This window comes from Salpingoeca rosetta (genome assembly GCF_000188695.1).
Source record: "Salpingoeca rosetta unplaced genomic scaffold supercont1.11, whole genome shotgun sequence".
Classification (NCBI taxonomy): domain Eukaryota; class Choanoflagellata; order Craspedida; family Salpingoecidae; genus Salpingoeca; species Salpingoeca rosetta.
Genome location: NW_004754923.1, coordinates 1,499,759 through 1,520,251, shown reverse-complemented (window position 1 = coordinate 1,520,251; position 20,493 = coordinate 1,499,759). Strand labels below are relative to the sequence as shown.

Here is a 20,493-nt window from a genome sequence, read left to right as displayed (position 1 = left end):
TGCAATCCCAAGTGCACGCCCAACTGCTTTGAGTGCGCCATTTCCACCTTTGTGTTACATCTCTCTCTCTCATTCCTTCGCACCAGTCGCGCATACGTCATCGTGTAAGAGACGGCAACCCCAAAGAAGCAGCAGTTCACACCAAACAATAAACACCCAACCCAGGCCATTGCTCTAACACAAGTCCAGAAACCATGGAATCAGCAGAGGCAAACACACACACAAACAGACAAACAGAGATCGAGACGCATATGTGGGGCAGGCAGGCAGACACCAACACAGAGAACAAGTAGGTCACTCACAGACATTCGAAAAGTGGAGATGGAAAGAGCATGAACACATGCAAGGTGGAGGGAGGGGACGAGCTTAGCTGAAGACGCAAGACTCGTATGTTGGGATCATGTACTTGATGTTGATGAAAGCATCCTCGCCACCAGTCTTCTCAAACGCCTCCAGCGTCTCCTGGATGAGGTCACCAATGTTTTCCCGCTTCTGCTGTCCGTAGTCAATCGCGTCCCCCATGTTCGCTGTCGACAGCAGACACATAACAGTGAGAATCAGCGTGGGAGTGTGGGCATATGTGCGCGCGCGCGCGCGAGAGAGAGAGAGAGAGAGAGAGAGAGAGAGAGAGAGAGAGTGTGTGTGTGTGTGTGTGTGTGTGTGTGTGTGTGTGTGTGTGTGTGTGTGTGTGTGTGTGTGTGTGTGTGTTTGTCTTTGTGTTTGCGTTTGTGTTTGTGTTTGTGTTTGTGTGTGTGTTTGTGTTTGTGTTGTGTTGTGTTGTGTGTGTGTGTGCGTGTGTGTGTGTGTGTGTGTTTGTGTCTGCTGTCGCACATGCATGTGCAAGGCATCCGTGTGCACGTGTGCGCGTGTCGGAAACAAGGACTGAGCTGGGGATGACATGTGCGAGGGACAGGGTGACTGCGATGCAAACACCACACACGCACAAGGCCACACAACAAAACAACAACACGGAGCAGACAACAACCCGCACTTACAGTTTTTGTTCTTGAAGATGTTGAGGATGGGGAGAATCTGCCTGTAGTATGGCACGAGGGCCTCGCCAACAAGCGGGGCAGAGTGCACGAGCCGCTGCAAAATCTTCAGCGTTCGCGCAACGACCACTGGGTTGCGCGTGTTCAATGCATCTGCGCACATGTTGTTGGGGTGGAGATTGTGCAAGGGATGCGAGGAAGAGAGGAAAAGAGCACACGTGCAAGCATGTGAGCACTCTAGCTGGCACACACACACACACGCACACGCGCGCAAACACCGTCCCTCACTCGCTCTTTCGCACGCACACGCACACACGCACTTTTGATGGGGATGATGAGCTGGGGCACGACTGGGAGGATCTTCGCGCCGCCCTTCTCCAGGAGATCCTTGACGCCCTGCTCTGCGAAGAAGTCGTAGGGGTGTGTGGTCTCGCACAGGCCATCAAAGAACAAAGGAAGGTAGTGGTGATAGTCAAGCTTGCTGATGTCCTTGACCTGTTTCAAAGAGCAACACAAAAGCGACAAAACCAGGTTAAGGTGAGGCGGCAATGTTCGGTGTCTTGCAGCACGGGGAAGCATGTTCACGAGAGGCGGGTGGAGGAGGCTGCTATATGCTTGAGTGGCGGGGTGAGCCTTGACAGCACGCGCACCTTCCATTGGATGATGTTGCCTCGGGTGCTGTGTCCGAGCGCAATGGGGAAGTCTCCGCGCTCGTAAAAGTAGCGGAATTGTGTCGGCTTCGTTGGGCGCGCCTTTGTTGATGCCTTCTTCTGTTCATGTGAACAAGGGGCGTTTGTGTGGTTGCACGCGCGTGTGATCATATTGGGATGCGTGCGTGTGAGTGGTGATGAGCCAAGGACAAAGTGCAAATGAACGGTGGTGTATGTCGCGTAAATTGTGTGGACACACGCTCATGCATGTGCATCTGTCTCTAAGTGGAGCCACTCCCTTGTCAAAAAGCACCAACGCAGACCCGTCCAACACCACACGTACACACACACACAACAAAGGGCACAACGCAAACACAAATACACACTCAAAAGAACACACACACGCACACAAGCACCATCAACACTGTAAACGCGCAGCACAAACCTTTGCGAGCGACATGGTGTCTGTCTATCTCTCTTTGGTTGTGTTGTCTACCAAAGTGTGGTGATGATGGTGAAATGGCAGTGAGTGACACCGAGTAAGCCAAGCGGGAGTGAAGCTGAGAGCTGATGCTTGAGAGGAGAGCACGAAGCAAGGCAAAAGGTAGGGTGTTTGTTGTGTGTGTGTGTGTGTGTGCGTTTGCGTTGCTGAACACACCAGCCAGTGCTTTGAGAGTTGTTGCCAAGCTGCCGAGTTGAAGGACGGAAGAAAAAAATAAAAATTATTGCGGCGTGTGGTAAAACTGCATTTACCCCTTTGCTCTGTGGCAAAACCAAGCAAGAAAGAAGACGCAACAAGAGAGTGGTGGTTGTGCCGAACGAGACACAGCTGCAGCCAAACACACACGAACTGCGCACCTCCGACGACGACGACGACGAGGAGGAGGAGGAGGAGAATGATGGCGATGATGATGGGTGGGATGCGCGCCGCGCTGAGCCGCGCTGTGTGTGTTGTTGGAGGTAGTAGTGGGAGCGGGGCTGCTGCAGTGGCACGCGGCTTCCACAACAGCGGCAGGCCTGCGCCAGTGCGCCGCCAGCTGAGCCGTGCGACTAGGCGGTTTCAGCAGGAGCAACAACAGCAGCGGCCGAAGCAGCAGCAAACCAAGAGCGAGCCCACACCGCCCTCCAAGACGCGCGGGTCCCTCGGACGTGGCGGCGTGAGTGTGTGTGTGTGTGTGTGTGTGTGTGTGTGTGTGTGTGTGTGTGTGTGTGTGTGTGTGTGTGTGTGTATGTGTGTGTGTGTGTCTGCGTGTGTGTGTATGTGTGTGTGTGATGACACGGAGCTCATGCGACGCTGGGTGTGCTTTGTGTTGTCACTCCTGTGCTACATTCTCTATATGCGTGTGTCTTCCACAGCCCATTTCTTGGAAGAGCCTGGTGGCCATGTTGGCGCTGGGAGGAGGAGCTGTGTATTACTTCCAGTCTGCCCGACAGCAAGCAGAGCAAGGTGTGTGTGTATGTGTGTGTGTGTGTGTGTACTTGTGTGTTGTTAGCTGCACGTGTCTCACAATATGGACGCTCATCTAACCCCTGTCTTGTCCTCGCACTGCATTCACATTCACATGCTAAGAACGCTTGAAGCGCACGACCAAGGCAGCTGGACGGCCGGCGCTTGGTGGGCCGTACGAGCTCGTTGACACAAAGGGAAACAAGGCGACCAACGAAGACTTCCTTGGGAAGTGGCACCTCCTCTACTTTGGCTTCACCTTCTGCCCAGACGTGTGCCCGGAGGAGCTGGAGAAGATGGCCGAAATTGTCGATGCCATTGGTACGTCTGTAAATGGACGTTGCTCAAGCCATGCCTCTGCAAAAGAAACAAAGAAAGAGAGAGAGAGAGAGAGAGAGAGAGAGAGAGTGTGTGTGTGTGTGTGTGTGTGTGTGTGTGTGTGTGTGTGTGTGTGTGTGTGTGTGTGTGTGTGTGGTGGAGGGGGAATGGGATAAGTGTATGAAAAGGTGGGCGGACACAGGCACATACGCGCGCGCACAAAGACACACAGACAGACACACGCGCACAGGTCTTACATCTTCCCTCAATTTTTGAATTTTTTTCACGGTTGTGATGCAGACAAGAAGAAGGGCAAGGATAGCATCACCCCCATCTTCATCTCCGTTGACCCGGACAGAGACACACCAGACAAGGTGGCGGCATACGTCAAACGTGAGTCTAAGATGAGTCTGTGCACCTGCGTTGGAAGGAGGAACGCAGATAGCCTGCAAAAAGTCGAGCCCGCTTGTTCCACACACACTCACACACACACACACACATTCACTCACACACACACTCACACTCACACTCACTCACTCACACTCACTCACTCACTCATTTACACACTCACTCACTCATTTACACACACACACACACTCATTTACACACACTCACTCACTCACACACACTCATTCACTCACTCACTCTCATTCTCACTCATTCACTCACTCACTCTCATTCTCACTCATTCACTCATTCACACACGCACTCACTCACGCACCCACTCGTTTACACGTACATTGCTTCCCTTTGCTCGCCAACAGAATTCCATCCAAAGATGGTTGGGCTGACAGGCACACACGACCAGATCAAGCACATCTGCAAGCAGTTCCGCGTGTACTACAGCCGGCCAAACCCTGACGGCGAAGAGGACTACCTGGTGGACCACTCCATCATCCAATACCTCATGGCGCCCGACGGAACCTTCGTTGCCTACTACGGCCAGAACACCACCGCAGAGCAGGCCACCAAGAGCATCCTCGACCACATGGACACATACACCCCTCCCAGCTGAACCACACAGTGCTTCTGCCTGTTTGTCTTGTTCAACGCGAACAATCGCAATCCAATCAATACATCTTTGCAGGGACGAAACAAAAACGAGAGGCAGTGTTGAAGCAAAGGCGAGAGGATACAGGCGAGGAGACACACACAACTCCAGCCAGGAGGCAAAAAGGCAAAAAGTGGACCCACCGGGGATTGAACCCGGGACATCGTGCATGCGAAGCACGCGCTCTACCACTGAGCTATGGGCCCCAACTCATTGGTTGTGATGTCTGTGAGAAAAATAATCTACATAAATGTATTTACCGATGAAATGGAAATTTGCATGAAAGAGATAGCGAATTATCGGATGTATGCGGAAGTGGTTGTTTGATTTGAGACGCTTGACGTGGGCTGTTTATTGTTCGTTTGCACTAGGTGAAGGCTGCAGTACATCCCTGCTGATGGTGGGTTCTGATGCATGCCACGCTTCAAGATACGCCTGCAAGGGCGGTGTGTGTGTGTGTGTGGTGGTGGTGGTGGTGGTGGTGTGTGTGTGTGTGTGTGTGTGTGTTCATGTGTGTGTTTGTGTGCGAATGATATGAGAACGTGGACGAGTCAATGTGTGAGCACAGCACATGTGTATGTGTGTGTGATTTACGTATGCAGTACAAGAGCACACGTTGCTGACTCGCTTTCTGATGTGATTGTGCATGACAAGCCCGGCTAGTTTGTTTGCTTGCTTGCTTGGTTGTGACGATCCACATCAATCGTGGTGTGTTGTGACACACGCACCATCGCAACCAACCATGTCCCCCTCAAACACAGACACACACGCACACGCACACGCACACACACAGACACAACCTTGGAGAGGATCTGGTGGATGCGAGCGCCTGAGAAACCGCTGGTCTGCTGCACCAGCCACTCCACATCCTCTTTCTGCCAGCGCACGAAACAGGGAGGGAGGGCAAGGGGGTTCATGTGAACACGTCAAGTACACGTCATTATCATCGCCGTCGTCATCAGCAGCAGCAGCAGCACCAACAACAACTGAAACAACAACAACAACAACAACAACAACAACAACAACAACAACAACAACAACAACAACAACTTAAACAACAACAACAACTTAAACAACAACTTAAACAACAACTTAAACAACAACAACAACAACACAGCCTTCACATGAAACACAGCAAGGCGTCCCACCACCACCACGTCCACGACAACAGCAGCAGCAGCGACCGCGCACCGGGTTCTGCAGTGTGAACGTGTCGCGAGTGAGGGCAGTGATGATGGCACGCCTGTCGTCGTTGGTTGGCAGCGGCAAATGCACATGCAGCTCCAACCGCCCTTACTCAACCAAGCAGCAGCAGTAGTGGTGGGTGGTGGTGATTGTGGTGGTGAGCGCAGCGTGATGCATTGACATGAATCGCGAGGGACATGAGACAAGCGCTAAAACCAATGACAAATGTGAACATACACATGCACACACACACACTTACACACATACATGCACGCACGCACACAAGCGCGCACACTACACACACATGCACACACATGCACACCTGGTCTGAGGATGGCTGAATCAAGGGCAGTGAGGGGCTGGTTCGTGCAAGCAATTAACAACACATCTGCACCACACGTGCAACCAAGGCACAACAGACAGCACGTGAGCCGAAGCAGCATGCGCTGTTGGTTCAGTGGCGTGTATCCAAAACCAGAAGCAAACGAAAACACGTTGTCTCACCTCTCGTTGTCTCAATGCCATCCATCTCATTCAGCAGCTGGCTCAGCGCCCGCTCCGCAACCCCCGTGCTGCAGCAAGGGAGAGAGAGACAGGGACAGAGGGAGAGTCGTGCAGGAAGAGGGCGTGTCACAAGAATATTGGATGGTGTGTGTGTGTGTGTATGTGTGTGTGTGCTTGCGAAGGGCCTGCCCGAGCGCAGCTTGCAGCATCAGACACAAAAGCACACTCTCACACACACACACACACACACACACACACACACACACACACATACATACACATACCCCGTACCTGCTGTGTGCTGCGGCGGCCCTGGTTGGCGCAAAGGCGTCGATGCCGTCAAAGAGAACAACAGACGGGCGGGCGCTGCGGGCAGAGGAAAACAGGCGCCGTATGTTCTCCTCCGTCTCCCCGAGGTACTTGCTGAACACGTCCGTCGCCTGACACAGCACACACAGTAATGGCGCGTGAGCAGAGGCAACATCAAGCGCGTGCACGGAGTGTAAACAATTATAGGCAAACACAGGCACAGCATATGCAGGCGTGCACAAATGCAAACCCGCGTCCCCGCGCGTAACCACACACACACACACACACACCAACATACACCATGCAGCACGTACGGAAACGGCAAAGACGGGGAGGTTGAGGCGGTTGATGATGGTGAGGGCGAGCAGGGTCTTGCCGCAGCCTGGCGGTCCATGCAGCAGCAGCCCCGACGGCGGCGTCAGCCCAAGCGCCTGCAACGACCCTCGCCGCCAGCTCTCAACAACAGCCATCACCCGCGCGTGCGTGCTCTGGTAACCGGCAAACGCGCAGGGCGGCACGGTGTTGCGGCTCGGGTGCAGCAGCGGCGCCCACTGCGACGACGACGACGACGATGATGATGATGGTGGTGGTGTGCAGGTCAACAGGGGCGGCAGCCGTGACGACGATGGCGGTGCTGGTGCTCCGTGCTGTTGCTGCTGTGGTGGTGGTGGTGGTGGTGGTGGTGGCGGCGGCGGTGGTCGTAGGTCGATGCGGGTGTCAAAGTATGGCGGACTGAGCAGCGCACGTGGCACCAGCCCTGGGCGACGACACGTGCCGACCACAGCAACCTGCACATTGTATGTGTGTGTGTGTGTGTGTGTGTGTGCGTGTGTGTGTGTGTGTGTGCTTTGGGATGTCGCCTAGCATGGCGTGACAAGCCACACGCGTCTGCGCCGCTGCGTGAGCAATGGTGGTCAACATACGTTATTGGCGAGGGCTGTGTCGATGAGCTGCAGAACAGCCTGCAGCAAGTTGTGTTTCCATTTCAGCGTGTCCACGTTGTCCAGCACTAAAGTTGTCCAGCGTCATGGGTAGTGCGTGTTAAGCTGAATACACACACACATCCACACACACACACACACAGACACACACACACACACACACAGACACACACACACACACACACACAAAACATTGTCTGACCGAGCAGCTGCGGTGATGATGGTGTGCCATGTGCTGGTGGTTGTGCTGTCGACAAGGATGCTTCCAGCTCGCCCTTTGCACGATCTAGTTCCTGCAAACACACACAAAATGATGCAATCATGTGAGCGTGAGCGTGGGCAAACAACGAAGCAAGGTTGCGCACACGCAGTGCACGCAGCTCATGCAGGCGCAAATGGATGAGGACGACGCAGATGATGGTGCATACCGAAACCGTGCGTGGCCAGTTTGCAGCATCTTCAAACTTGTTCAGCAGCTGCAGGCGGCGCACACGCCATGATGGCGTGGATGCCATCAACTCCTCAACGAGTCTCGTCTGCACAGTGCCAACAACACAGGCAAAGGGAAGCAGCGACGTGAACAAGTGAGGTTGCATTATGATGTGCAACAACAACGTCAACAAAGGTTTAGCAAAAGCAGGCAACGCACGCCAAGAAACACACACATACACACACATACGCACACACATACGCACACACATACGCACACACACACACACACACACACACACACACACACACACACACACACACACACACACACACACACACACACACACACACACACACACACACACACACACACACACACACACACACACACACACACACACACACACACGTGAGACCTTGCCACTGTGTCGTGGTCCGGCCAGCAGCGTGCAGCATGGCACTGGCCTTTGTATTCTTCTTCTTCTTCTTCTCCTGCTGCTGCTGCTGCTGCTGCTGCTGCTGCTGCTGCTGCTGCTGCTGCTGCTGCTGTTACCACTACTGCTCCCTGCCTTCTTCTTAGATGCATCTTCTTCGCCCTTGTCCACATTGCTCTCCTTCCCCCCAGTCGATTCCGCTGATGCCACTGTTTCTTCTGGCTCATCCTCAATCACCGCCCCCAGTACCACCACCCTTGTCCTCAACTGCTGCAGCAACGCCTCTCGCTGCTGCTCCTGCTGTTGCAACTGCTCCTGCTGTTGCTGCAGATCATCACTGCGGCCATGACCGCCACTGCCACCACTGCGACCGCTGTTGTCGTTGTCCTCGTGTGGCTTCATCATCATCCTCTGTGTCGTGTTGGTTGTGCTTGAACAGCACAATTTTCACCCCTATTGCAACCGAGTGTTGGGGCCCATAGCTCAGTGGTAGAGCGCGTGCTTTGCATGCACGATGTCCCGGGTTCAATCCCCGGTGGGTCCACTTTTTTGTTTTCCTTTTTCATGCTCAGCCTTTGTCGTTTTGTTGTGTTGCTTCTGCAATCACATCAACTACGACAACTTAGGAAAAACGCGGCGTCGCAGGCGGAACAACGCAAGATCAAGAAGTACCAGGCCATCCTACGCGACCAGGGCGACTTCAAATTTGTGCCGATTGCGATCGAGGCCGGCTCGGGCGCCTGGGGCTCGAAGTTCCGGAAGTTCTTCAGCAGCGACCTTATGTCCACGACGGACCCACAAACACCACCACACGTGCGCACTTTTACCTCCATGCACAGCAGCACGTACTGGCGGCAAGTGTTGTCCATCGCGAGATGCAAGGCTGAGTGCTACGCGAACCTCCGGTGCATCGGCCAGATGCCTCACGACAAGCGGGGCAAAAACCAGCCGGGCTCGGTCCGGGCGGGAGACACACACACTCCCCGCCAGAGCACCCAGACGGTGCAGCGGGCGCGCGCTCAAGCCCAGCGCAACCACCAACAGGGCAAACGCACCCGCAAGCGCAAGCATCCGCAGACCACACCCCCCGGCCACAGCGGCCAGCGCAGCAATGACAGCAACAACGGCACTGCTGCCACCGCCGCTGCCACCGCCACCACCGACAACGATGAGGGACAGCCACGCAGCGCCCCAGTGACCTCACGAAGCCCCGGTGGCCCGGCCGCAACAGAGCCCCCTGCAACTGTCTAAGCGACAGTCGCAGCACTACACATGAGCCTCGCACCGAGGCACTTGGTTTCTATCTATCTATCTATTGATTCACTTTTCTTTCTGTCTATGAGGCGCGTGCTCTCACACACATTCACCCATACGCACCGCTGCCCTTTGTTTTGCCGCAATTGCCTTCCCCATCTTTTGAGCGCTGGGAGCAGTGTAAGATTTCAGCGAGTTTTCCCCAATAAACCAACTACGACAACCGTCACAATCCACCCAGCAAGCAACCATGCACAACTTCCAGCACAGCCTCTTCCTTCGAGCACAATAACTGCTGCGTGTGATGCTGTCTGTGATGCTGCTGTGATGGGATGTGACAGCACCATTGACCAAACCCGGCGCCACCCACTCCCAGAAGTCGCCCCCTCTCGTGTTTGACTCGCCTAACGCCCACACAAGCACACAAGCACACACATTAGCAGTGCAGCGTGTTGTTGCACTGCAGCTCAGCTGCTTCCAGCCAGCAACCCATCCTTTTCCCAATCCCCTGTCCACGCTCGCTCACACACACACACACGCACACACGCACACACACGCACACACACACACATACACACACATATACGCAGCATGAAGTTCTTCAGCCATGATCTGGCTGTGCTGTGTGGGGTCGTGTGCCTGCCCATCGGCTGCATGATTGTCGGCTCCCTCACCGCCTACTTCTACGCGCCTGGGCGCCGCGTGCGCTGCTGCTTCGGCTCCTTGGCCGCAGGCTTGCTGGTGGCCTCGCTCTTCTTCGAGCTGGTCCCGCTGGCAACCAAGAGCCTGGACACGCCGCACGCCGTCGCCGTCGTCGTGGCCTGGCCGTGGCCGGCGGTATGGTGATCATCCTCGACGTCGCCGAGGACCGCATCGCGCAGGCGCATGAGAGGGCGCAGGACGAGCGCCGGCGCCAGCAGCGCGAGCGGAGGGAGAGGCAGCTGCAGAACCTCCTGGAGAAGCAGCAGCAGCCCCGTCCTGCAGAACCCAGCAAGACCAGCAGTGCCAGCCATGCAGCGCCCAACGGCAAACCTCACACTACAGCAACCACAAGCGCCGCCATGGGCGAACGTGATGCAGCACACGCCAAGGCACACGACTACGACGCACAGCTCAACAACACCAACAACCTGACGCACCCGCAACATCAGCCACCTGCTGAGTCACCCAGCGTCAATGCGCCAGGTGGCATGCCATACTCTCGGTTTCCGTTTGCAGACATGGGCCAGCACACGCCCTCGATGCTCATGGTGGCGCCGCCGTCGCTGTCAACATCATCCCCATCAGCATCATCGCCTTCGCCTTCGACCCCGGGAACACCTTTGACCCCGCCGCATGCGCGTGCAGACAATGACAACACGCCACCATCATCGGCACCTCTGTTAGCGTCCTCGTCACCACCACGACCACCGCCAGCATCATCTCAAGGAACACAACCAACATCGCACCCAACATCACAACCAGCGTCACAGCCACAGCTGCCTTCTCACACAACGGATCACAGCCGTGCGTGGTCCACAGCGTCGCCGTCGGGTCAGCGCCGTCACCACCACCCGCGCTGTGTGCGCGGCGGTCGCAGGCGGCGCAGGCGTGTGGGCAGCGACAATGCCGACGATGCAGAGCAGCAGCCGCTGTTGACAGATGCAAGCAGCGTGTACAGCGCCGCAACCATCAACAACCCGCCCATCGAGTATCTGGCTGGCGAGCACTCGCTTGCGGAGAGCATTGACGCCGGCGTGTGGGACGGGCGGCGGCCGCTGCGCCTGCGCCGCACCACCTCTGCTCCGCCGGCCCCGCTGCCCGTGTCGCGGCGACGGCGCCTGCCGCACCCGGGGGCGGGCGACTTCCCGCTGGGTGCCGCGGTGCTCATCGCGCTGGACGGAATGAGCGACGGGCTGGTCATCGGCGTGACCTCATCCCTCACCCTGACGCAGGGTCTGGTGGTGAGCGGCTCGCTGGCCATGGAGATGTGCATCACGGGCGCAGCGCTCTCCAGCATCTTGTACAAGCACGGCGTGCAGCGGCGGGTGGCTGTCCCGTGCCTGGTTGCCATCCCCTTCACCATGCTCCTTGGTGCGTGGCTTGGGCGCGCCGTCATCCTTGCCATCTCCCGCTCGTCGGCTATCTTCTCTGGCATTGTTGCCTTCACCGTGGGCCAGATCACGTACCTCGCCACGACGCAGCTCTACTCCGACTCGTACCAGGAGGCCAAGGCCGGCAGCTCCGCCCTTGCGCGCGCGTGCGCAGCCTTCTTCTTTGGCGGCCTCATCGCCGGCTTTTGCATGAACACGTTTCTTCCCGAATGAAACAGACGCGCGGTCGTGTGTGTGTGTGTGTGTGTGTGTGTGTGTGTGTGTGTGTCTGTGTGTGTGTGTCTGTGTGTGTTTGTGTGTGTTGGGCATGTGTGTGTGTCTGTGCGTCTGTGTGTCTGTGTCTGTGTGTGTGTGTGTGTGTGTCTGTGTCTGTGTCTGTGTCTGTGTGTGTGTTGTGTCGTGCACATGTATGGATGCACCCCGTGCGCGTGCGCGTGCGCGTATTGGATCCTTGGATGATGCCCTGATATCCTGACCGTCGTGCACTGTGCTGTGAAATAATAATCTTCGTGAGGCCATGCCTTGGTCTGTGCCAGACCGTTGATTTCCCCCTTTCACTGTCGCGCAACGACGTGTCCGTCCACCCACGCATGTTGTTGTGTTGCTGTGAATTTGTCGTCTCGCCCACCCCCTGTTCCTCCGGCACGGCTTTGTATGGTGTGGGCCGTTTGACTTGGGATACGAAAGCACTTCGTTTACTTGGTTCACTTGATATTCAATGTGCAATGTGATGTGAGCGGGTGCTCGTGCCAATCCATGTAAACGGACTTGATGCGCAGAGACACCAGACACGCAAGCATGCACGTGTGTTGAGCAGGTAGACATGAGGGAGGGGCATCAACAAAAGGGAACAGCCCCAAGGTACGGTACTGGATAGGGTGGACACCGCAAGTAAGAGGCACCCTTGCCAGGAAAGGCACAGCAGTCTCCCAAAGTTGATGCAAGGGTCGCTTGTCGCCAAACGTCATGATGGCAGTGGCACACGCGGGTTTGAAGCGTAGCGGCAACTGCAGTCTTGAAACAACCTTAAGCAAAACACACAGAATCCTTCGAGCAACAGCAGTTTCAGGCCATTGGCATCCATCGAGAGTTGTTGCAGTCGACGATAGACCGACAGCATCTTTGCAGCGCCCTTATCAGTTGGTCGTTTCGCCAGTTCGGAAGCGAGTATTTGACAGCGTAATCGCAGGTGTGCTTGTGCCTTTGGTAAGCACTGGAGCAGCTCCCTGTCTGTCATCTTGCAGAACTCGGGGCAGAACAAGGTGATACAGCATTTGCCAGGGCCAAGCCGGGGGCACGGATAAGGGCGCGACATGGTGCGATGGGAGAGATGCGCGCTGAGGAGCCAGGAAGTCAAGCGAGTCGGTTGTTTCGTGGTGGGCTGAGCTCATCTAACTGGCGATGAAGAATGCCGAACACTGATGGAAGGTGGAGATAGCAATGAGGGTGATCACAGGACACACGCAGAGACGGGGGAGTAAGAGGAACAGACATAGACATGGGCGTACACACAACCAGATACACACGCACGCACACGCACGCACGCACATACATGCACACATACGCACGCACACAATGCGAGCAATGCAGCAACAGGGTGCTTGAGGAGGCAAGGTGATGGGTGCAACTGAAGACAAACAGCACACCCGAGCCTTTGACAGCAAGCGAGGACCATATCACACAGTCCAGCAGAGCTCACCTGTGCTGTGCTGGAGCGAAGAGCGCGGTGAAAATGAAGTCCATGCCAAGGGCACAGGCGATGGTCGACTCAAGTCGCAAAGCTGCACGCCAGCTGTCACACTGGCACGTGACGCGTGCTCGCGTGTGCGCATGGCCAGGTATCACATGATCGCGTGGCAGCACATGTGCAGCACACGCATGATCGTGAGCGCGTGGCAAGTGCGTCGCCTGTCTGTGTTGTTGTCCACAGAAAACCGCTCAGAGTAGTGGGCAAAAAATTACGTACATTACAATGCACTTCTAAGGCCCAAAGCGCATGGCATGACGTCATCGACAGGACTGACGCGTGTTTTCGCGTGCGTGCATGTCGACTGTCCACGTGTAGACGTGTCGCTGTGCCTAGTCCTCTGTTCGCGGTGCACGTGCATTACCCTCCCTCATCAGTCCCTCGTGCGAACGACCACGTGCTGTTCATGCTCCTTGCGTCTGCTGTTGGTGGTTCGCTGGTCATTTTCTCTTGTGTTGCTCCCTTGCTCAGTCGCCTTCTTGTCTGCGAGTGGTTGCTTTTGGCTTCTTGGCTTGCTCTCCTCTCCTCCTCCCTGCTCTCCTTGCTCTGCTCTGCACCCAACTCTCCTTCGAGGTGAGCAAGCGCCCATGCATTCGCCACACCCCACCACTCTTAGACTCTTGCACTGTCATCCATTGGCCTGATGCTCAGTTGCTCTCATCGCCATGGAGCTGGTGCCGCCCGTGAACTGCCTGTCATGCACCGTTGACACTCCTGCTGCTGCTGCTGTTGCTGCTGCCCACGCCCCCTGTCCTGACACGTGTGCGCAGTCTGCTCAAGCTAACCTGTCCCCCGCTGTTGTCCTCTCTCGTCTTGTGTGGATGGGCTTTGTTGCTTGACACTTGCTGTGTTTGGGCGACATAGGAGCATCAAGACATGTTCCAGAACCGCGTCGTGTTCTGTCCGCATCACCGGTACAACCTGAGGATATGTGACCGGCTATATGACGAGATTGGACCGAACGCTGTGGGATACCATGAGGTTGTTCGAGCAGCCCAGTATCTGACCAACCTCAGACGCGATCTTGCAGCAGAAGTGAAGCGAGGCAAGAAAGGCGCCACGGAGCGCCTCGCAATTGTCAACATGGTTTCCTTTACTCTCGCACGACGACTTGAAGAGAGTCCCGAGCCTAAACCAGAGCATCTAGTCTTTGCGGCGCACGCAGTAGCCATGTGCTTCAATTTTTGCGTGCTGTGCCTCTGCTTCAACCGAGCTGACTTCCATCCCAAGAATGATTCTTCTGACGACGACGATGACGACGACGACGACGACAACGACGATGACGACGATGACGACGAAGAGTAGCCCTGCTGGACGTCTGGACTTGAGCATGACCTTTGTTTTCAAGAGGCCCACTTTGTAGCCCTTCGCTCCTCTCACCATCACTCGCCACATACCTGTCTCCTTTTTGTTGTCCCTGTCCCTGTTGCTGTCTGTTTGCCGTGCACGTGTTTGTGCTCGCACGTGTGTTGCCTCTACCCTTCGCTTATGAGATTGCTGCTCATTTCGTGGCTTTGTTGGCTTAGTCGACTTACCTGTCCCCAACTGGAATACACAAACAAGCATTCATAGCAGCAACGTTAAACAGCAAGCATCGGTGTCTATGTTTCGCATGTGTGTACGTCAGAATACGCGTGCCCGTGCGTGTGTCTATATGTACACAAAGGAGTGGACGAGGGTGACGACAGGAGGAAAGAGGGTTGTAAGGGTGGCACTCGAACGCCGTCGTTGGCGACAGCTGTTACAACGACGCTATCCCAGCAATCACGGCACCCCTCAGCCCCACAGGTCACATTCGACGCAACTCAAGTACAAAGCTGCAAGGACGAATGCTGAACAGAGAAGTGCAGTCCAACACATTCTAGGAGTTGCAGTCAACGTTCTCTCTCCTTGCCTTTGTTGCGTTCATCAGGAGCCGATGACCAATTCTCGCGTCGTTGGCTCGCATGACGCGAAGGGCACGGCAGAGCATGCTGAGCAACAAGCAAACACACGCGAAAAAAGTCTTGGTGTGTCACAACGCCGTGACATGACGTCATGAATTCAAATTTCGTCAGAAGGAGGACACGTGGCTGCGCATGCCTCACATGTGCTGTCCACGCGCTGTAACACGTGCAAAACAGTGGTCGCAGTACCCTCAAGCACTCGCATGTGTCACACCAGTGCAGCGGCATGGCATTTTCTCCTCAGCACGCCAAGAGCACAAGAACAGAAGAATTCACAAGAGTACAACACAGCAAGACGCACCAAGGTGGGCGAGTGTTCTCCACCCCAATGCCACCTTTGAATGCCTTGCTCTTGTTCTCTCCTCGACATGTTCTGACGCCGCATTTGTTGCTTTGGTTGCTCCATTGTCGAAGCACGCAACTCGCACACCCAACGCTTCGTTTGCTCTCCATCCAAGTACACTCACCAGCGACTCCATTTTCCCTCGCATCTAGCACGGCTCCTCAAGCATCCCCAGGCCCCGCACTCTGAGAGAGTACCGCGACATCAAGACCACTCAAGAACAAAGCAGCCATGTCGCCAAGACAGCACCCCGATTGTCCTGTCCGAGGCTGGTGCACAGTCCCATTTTGCCCGGAGGTGTTCGGCAAGACAGAGCAGGAGCTCCGGCTTGTGCTCATCAACGCCCTCCGACGACTACTCGAGCTTGTGAGGCATCTTCCAAGCGACACGCATGAATCGCTCATCTGCATGCGCCTGATTGAGACGCTCCATGTTTATCGCTTCCGCGGCGTGAGCAAGGCCAGGTTTGTGCAGGTTGCTGCGGACGTTCAGGAGTGGGGGTTTTGTGTGTTTTGCTGCGAGTCCATTGCTGTCTGCGAGTGTCGCTACCATGACCATCGACACGAGTGAAGGAGTGAGACCTACGGTATGCGAGGTCCCCACCAGCCTGTCGATTCATAATCTCGCTTTTTATTCTCTTGACCCGGGTTGTACGAGTGGTGTCACTTTACATTGATTGGAGGAGAGGTATCGATGAAACGAAGTAAACGTGTGTAACCAAATCAAAACCCAGTCGAAGCAGTTCAAGAACAAGCTCGCAGTCTCTCTGTCACACACACACACACACACACACACACACACACACACACACACACACACACACACACACACACACACACACACACACACACACACACACACACACACACACACACACACGAGCACGCAACACGAGGGACATACGTCATGCGTGGGAAAAACGTGTCTGTCTGGTTTTGCGAGGGAACGGTGTTGACGTCAAAGGACCAAAGGCGCTCGGCGTATGCAACAGCGCGTGGGAATGTGCGGCAGAACACGTTGCGTGGGCTGATGCGCTCTGCACGAAAGTCAACAGCATGGCGGTGGTGGGGAGGGAGGAAGCGTGACGAAGACGCGGCGAGAGTGCACATGGGTCACACGCACGTCCGCGTACAAAACCAACCAACTCCCACATGCGTGCACAAATGCACAGCGAAACCAGCATCTCCAGACAAGCACAGCATCACACGCATGCTTGGGCAGGGAAGGAGGAACGTACCGGACCAGATGGCCGCCTCACCGCCTCTCACTACTGCCCGGGCAACGTCTTGGTCGACGCTGCCGCACTTGTCGGGGAACAGCATCGTCTGCTGATGGAACTTTGGCCATTCGCGATCAAAGTCGAGATACGCGCACGTTGACTGCGGGTTGAATGTTGATGCGTGGGATGGCAGAGTTGACATGAGTACGGGATGGCAGTTCAACATGATGGGTACTATTATACCACCACATCTCATAGAAGGACCGGGCCGGGGCACACAGACGCAGGCAGACGGGACACAGGGCAGACGGGACTGCGCACACACTAACACACACACATGGACACACACAGACACAGACACACACACACACACACACACACACACACACAGACACAGACACACACACACAGACACAGACACAGACACATGGAGACAGACACACATACACACACACACACACACACACACACCTGCACTGAAGCGTGGTCGCTCTTCTGAAGCGTATCGTGCAACGTGCACACCTGATTCAGTACGGAAGCGCAAACATGATGCGCAGTATGAGTCATCACTCTCATTGCAGGTCCGTGGCAGGCACGCACAGCCACGGTATGCGACAAAGACGCCCAGTGAGCGCAAGCGCAAGCACCCACCTCTGTGCCCCAGCATTTCCAGTGCTGAATGATGGCGTTGTCGGGGATCTTGGTGGGATGGCCTTCCACGAGATCCTGTCACACGCACACACACATTCACAAATAACAGGGAAACGAGGTGAGGTGAATGCAAAGGAAGGAAGGAAGGAAGGAAGGAAGGAAGGAAGGAAGGAAGGATTACCAATGCTAATATCATTTACAAGTCATTACCTTCCACACGATTGGCGTCTTGCCGTGTTCCTTGAGTGCATCAAATGCGGCATCAACAAGCTCTGTAGTGACGACAGCAACGCACACGTGTGTGTGTGTGTGTTAGGACAACGTGCATGTATACATGCACGTGTGCACACGCGTCAGTGTTACAGCGTGCAAGCAACACAACTCGTGGCGATGAGCAATCTCAGTGCACACACACACACACACACAAGATGAAGGCGCACACAGAGACAGATCGACAGACCCGACAGACAGACAGACACAGGCACACAGACACCCAAGCGCGCGTGCATACGTTGTCTCATAGCCTCTCCTCGAGGGTCGCTCTGGGCTTTCATGGCAGCAGCAATGTCTGCAAACAACCGATGTTGTGCGGACACATACGAAACAGGCAGGGAGAGGAAAACGCAGCATTTGATGGGCATGGGCAGGTGGGAAAGAAAGCAGGGCAGATCTGCATGCACCAGCGCAGGTACAGTACAACAACAACAACAACAACAACAACAACAACAACAACAACAACAACAACAACAACAACAACAACAACAACAACAACAACAACTTAAACAACAACAACAACAACAACAACAACAACAACAACAACAACAACAACAACTTAAACAACAACAACTTAAACAACAACAACAACAACAACAACAACAACAACAACAACAACAACAACAACAACGTAAACAACAACTTAAACAACAACAACAACAACAATAACAACAACAACAAAACAACAACAACAACAACAACAACAACAACAACAACAACAACAACAACAACAACAACAACAACAACAACAACAACAACAACAACAACAACAAAGCAAATCACGTGCACGCCGACCTGGGTTCCTTTTCCAGCAGTTGAGGTCAAACTCGTCACCGCCGACGTGAAAGTACGGGTGCGGGAATATGGGCGCGAGCTCTGCAATGAGATCACGAATTACCTGAACGTACGGGAGGGACGTGTGAACCAAACGGCCGGCGCCAATGCAAGTGAATAAGTCCTTCGTTACAAGCGCGTGGTTGCGTTGATACCAACGTCAAAACTGCTCGCAATTGGCAGCATCAAAGCGCGGTATGGGGCGAAAGCACGTCTCGGCGCAAAGTGAAGCAACAACAACAACAACAACAACAACAACAACAACAACAACAACAACAACAACAACAACAACAACAACAACAACAGCAACAACAACAACAACAGCAACAGCAACTTAAACAACAACTTCAACAGCAGCAGCAGCAGCAGCAACAGCCATGGCTACAGACAGACCTCAAATGACTTTGGAGACGTTGGGTTGAGCGGGCTCTTCCCGCCGTCACACGCTGGCTCAACGAACAACAGTAAGGCACAGTCCGCACCCGACACAGGCATGCATGCATGCATGCATGAATGAGGAAGAACTTTGGAATAGCAGTGGAGCGGAAGTACCGAGAACGCACGCAACACGCAAGTCCAGACATACAAGCAGACATACAGACAGACATACAGACACATACACACAGACACACAGACACACAGATACACACACACACACGCAAACACAGATACACACACAGATACACACACACACACACACACACACACACACACAAATACAGATACACACACAGACACACAAACAGACACAGATCCACACACACGCAAACACAGATACACACACAAATACAGATACACACACAGACAGACAGAGACAGACACAGACACAGACACACAGACACACACAAATACAGATACACACACAGACACAGACACACACACAGACACACACAACACACACACACACACACACACACACACACGGAGTATCCTCTTCGCATGGAATGACGTACAGAGGAGGTCTGGGATGCCAAGGCCCCAGCTGGCGGCGTGGCCAGGGACATCAAGCTCAGGGACAACCACCACGCTGCGGTTGTGCGCATACTCGGCAATGTATCTGACGCCAGGCACAGGACGGGTAGTGGTGGGGTGAGGTGTGACAGCGTTGTGGATAACGATGTGTTTGTGTTGCCGCAGCGAGTGGCTGTACTCTTGTGACGAGTGCGGTGTGCAAGCATATCCAAAGATACACGCTTCTGCAAACGGCTATCGAAGGAGAGAAGGCGAGCAGGATTGGCAGGAATTGACAGCAGCACACACCCCATCATTGCCGCGGTGTACGAGTGCGTTTTGGCGGCGGGAAACGCGCCCTTTTGTGCGAGTTGAGGATATTTCTGGCTCACAATGGGGAATGACTGCCAATGGCGGTGGTGGTGTGGGATGGCGATGGTGGTGAATTGGAGGCGTCTGATGCACAGGTCGTGCCAATACACGAACAATTAGATTGACAAGCAGGCTGACAAGCAGACAGACAAGCAGACGGACAGACAGGTCGACACACACACACACACACACACACACACACACACACACACACACCACGACACACACACACGACACACACACGACACACGACACACACGACACTCACACAGACACTCTCACACTCACACAGACACACACATACATACACACATACATATATACACATACACACACACACACACTCTCTCTCTATTTCTTTCTATATATACATACACACACACATACGCGCGCGCACATGTATGCACACATATCTCTCTCTCTACATGTCTATATATATAATATATATATATATGTATCTATATATAGAGGATCTTGCTCGTCTATGTATATTATTTATGATATGGACGTGTAGATATATGCTGTGGAGGTATAGAGAGCTGTACAC

At 54.5% G+C, this 20,493-nt stretch overlaps 9 protein-coding genes and 2 non-coding genes across 12 annotated transcripts in view; 6 read left to right on the top strand and 5 right to left on the bottom strand.

Moving 5' to 3' along the window:
• Positions 1-34: 34 nt before the first annotated feature.
• On the bottom strand, positions 35-2,348 carry PTSG_05039 (parkin co-regulated protein). Its single transcript, XM_004994299.1, has 6 exons — positions 2,301-2,348; positions 2,088-2,134; positions 1,643-1,762; positions 1,313-1,487; positions 996-1,145; positions 35-527 (listed from the first exon to the last, which is right to left on the bottom strand). Exons 2-6 carry the CDS (start codon positions 2,100-2,102, stop codon positions 367-369), a joined length of 621 nt encoding a protein of 206 aa, XP_004994356.1. The 5' UTR covers positions 2,103-2,134; positions 2,301-2,348; the 3' UTR covers positions 35-366.
• A 48-nt stretch (positions 2,349-2,396) lies between these two features.
• PTSG_05038 (SCO1 protein) lies at positions 2,397-4,548 on the top strand. The gene is made up of 5 exons (XM_004994298.1): positions 2,397-2,799; positions 2,999-3,089; positions 3,213-3,410; positions 3,708-3,800; positions 4,172-4,548. The coding sequence occupies exons 1-5, from the start codon at positions 2,539-2,541 to the stop codon at positions 4,420-4,422; spliced, it is 894 nt and encodes a 297-aa protein (XP_004994355.1). The 5' UTR covers positions 2,397-2,538; the 3' UTR covers positions 4,423-4,548.
• Positions 4,549-4,592: 44 nt separating this feature from the next.
• PTSG_20102 lies at positions 4,593-4,664 on the bottom strand. The gene has a single exon. It is a non-coding gene; the product is annotated as a tRNA-Ala (tRNA).
• Positions 4,665-4,794: 130 nt separating this feature from the next.
• PTSG_05037 (uncharacterized protein) lies at positions 4,795-8,671 on the bottom strand (the record flags this gene model as incomplete). The annotated part of the gene is made up of 12 exons (XM_004994297.1): positions 4,795-4,893; positions 5,259-5,333; positions 5,436-5,576; positions 5,650-5,750; positions 5,966-5,980; positions 6,148-6,215; positions 6,439-6,587; positions 6,771-7,007; positions 7,380-7,465; positions 7,600-7,690; positions 7,826-7,933; positions 8,246-8,671. 12 exons carry the CDS (start codon positions 8,669-8,671, stop codon positions 4,810-4,812), a joined length of 1,581 nt encoding a protein of 526 aa, XP_004994354.1. The 3' UTR covers positions 4,795-4,809.
• Positions 8,672-8,735: 64 nt separating this feature from the next.
• PTSG_20101 lies at positions 8,736-8,807 on the top strand. The gene has a single exon. It is a non-coding gene; the product is annotated as a tRNA-Ala (tRNA).
• Positions 8,808-8,827: 20 nt separating this feature from the next.
• On the top strand, positions 8,828-9,514 carry PTSG_05036 (uncharacterized protein; the record flags this gene model as incomplete). Its single annotated transcript, XM_004994296.1, has 1 exon — positions 8,828-9,514. One exon carries the CDS (start codon positions 8,828-8,830, stop codon positions 9,512-9,514), a length of 687 nt encoding a protein of 228 aa, XP_004994353.1.
• A 21-nt stretch (positions 9,515-9,535) lies between these two features.
• On the top strand, positions 9,536-9,916 carry PTSG_12245 (uncharacterized protein; the record flags this gene model as incomplete). The annotated part of the gene is made up of 1 exon (XM_004994295.1): positions 9,536-9,916. One exon carries the CDS (start codon positions 9,536-9,538, stop codon positions 9,914-9,916), a length of 381 nt encoding a protein of 126 aa, XP_004994352.1.
• Positions 9,917-10,108: 192 nt separating this feature from the next.
• Positions 10,109-11,823, top strand: PTSG_05035 (uncharacterized protein; the record flags this gene model as incomplete). The annotated part of the gene is made up of 2 exons (XM_004994294.1): positions 10,109-10,354; positions 10,384-11,823. 2 exons carry the CDS (start codon positions 10,109-10,111, stop codon positions 11,821-11,823), a joined length of 1,686 nt encoding a protein of 561 aa, XP_004994351.1.
• Positions 11,824-12,286: 463 nt separating this feature from the next.
• On the bottom strand, positions 12,287-13,571 carry PTSG_12244 (uncharacterized protein). The gene is made up of 2 exons (XM_004994293.1): positions 13,310-13,571; positions 12,287-13,028 (listed from the first exon to the last, which is right to left on the bottom strand). The coding sequence occupies exon 2, from the start codon at positions 12,923-12,925 to the stop codon at positions 12,575-12,577; it is 351 nt and encodes a 116-aa protein (XP_004994350.1). The 5' UTR covers positions 12,926-13,028; positions 13,310-13,571; the 3' UTR covers positions 12,287-12,574.
• A 242-nt stretch (positions 13,572-13,813) lies between these two features.
• On the top strand, positions 13,814-14,957 carry PTSG_05034. 2 transcript variants are annotated; one of them, XM_012637632.1, is made up of 2 exons: positions 13,814-13,930; positions 14,222-14,957. In XM_012637632.1, exon 2 carries the CDS (start codon positions 14,234-14,236, stop codon positions 14,660-14,662), a length of 429 nt encoding a protein of 142 aa, XP_012493086.1. In that variant the 5' UTR covers positions 13,814-13,930; positions 14,222-14,233; the 3' UTR covers positions 14,663-14,957. The 2 variants fall into 2 exon arrangements, with proteins under 2 accessions (XP_012493086.1, XP_004994349.1); XM_004994292.1 differs by lacking the exon at positions 13,814-13,930 and having other exon boundaries at positions 14,075-14,957.
• A 1,043-nt stretch (positions 14,958-16,000) lies between these two features.
• Positions 16,001-20,493, bottom strand: part of PTSG_05033 (uncharacterized protein) — a gene marked incomplete at its 3' end in the record, with an annotated part of 6,403 nt that continues 1,910 nt past the window's right edge. The window contains exons 3-13 of the mRNA XM_004994291.1: positions 19,884-19,978; positions 19,577-19,680; positions 19,017-19,069; positions 18,585-18,687; positions 18,028-18,084; positions 17,727-17,788; positions 17,517-17,591; positions 17,337-17,387; positions 16,884-17,025; positions 16,550-16,682; positions 16,001-16,124 (exon numbers count right to left, since the gene is read on the bottom strand). Coding sequence (XP_004994348.1) covers positions 16,001-16,124; positions 16,550-16,682; positions 16,884-17,025; positions 17,337-17,387; positions 17,517-17,591; positions 17,727-17,788; positions 18,028-18,084; positions 18,585-18,687; positions 19,017-19,069; positions 19,577-19,680; positions 19,884-19,978 — 999 coding nt within the window. The remainder of the gene's footprint in view (positions 16,125-16,549; positions 16,683-16,883; positions 17,026-17,336; positions 17,388-17,516; positions 17,592-17,726; positions 17,789-18,027; positions 18,085-18,584; positions 18,688-19,016; positions 19,070-19,576; positions 19,681-19,883; positions 19,979-20,493) is intronic.

Excerpts from the sequence above, each read along its gene's own strand:
- PTSG_12244 (XM_004994293.1), bottom strand. The coding sequence starts at position 12,925 with ATGTCGCGCCCTTATCCGTGCCCCCGGCTTGGCCCTGGCAAATGCTGT.
- PTSG_05039 (XM_004994299.1), bottom strand. Across the intron at positions 1,488-1,642 it reads GCAACATCATCCAATGGAAG|GTCAAGGACATCAGCAAGCT; the intron begins GTGCGCGTGCTG and ends TCTTTGAAACAG. Across the intron at positions 528-995 it reads CATCTTCAAGAACAAAAACT|CGAACATGGGGGACGCGATT; the intron begins GTAAGTGCGGGT and ends TGCTGTCGACAG.
- PTSG_05034 (XM_012637632.1), top strand. The coding sequence starts at position 14,234 with ATGTTCCAGAACCGCGTCGTGTTCTGTCCGCATCACCGGTACAACCTG.
- PTSG_05038 (XM_004994298.1), top strand. The coding sequence starts at position 2,539 with ATGATGGCGATGATGATGGGTGGGATGCGCGCCGCGCTGAGCCGCGCT. Across the intron at positions 3,090-3,212 it reads CCGACAGCAAGCAGAGCAAG|AACGCTTGAAGCGCACGACC; the intron begins GTGTGTGTGTAT and ends TCACATGCTAAG. Across the intron at positions 3,801-4,171 it reads GGTGGCGGCATACGTCAAAC|AATTCCATCCAAAGATGGTT; the intron begins GTGAGTCTAAGA and ends GCTCGCCAACAG.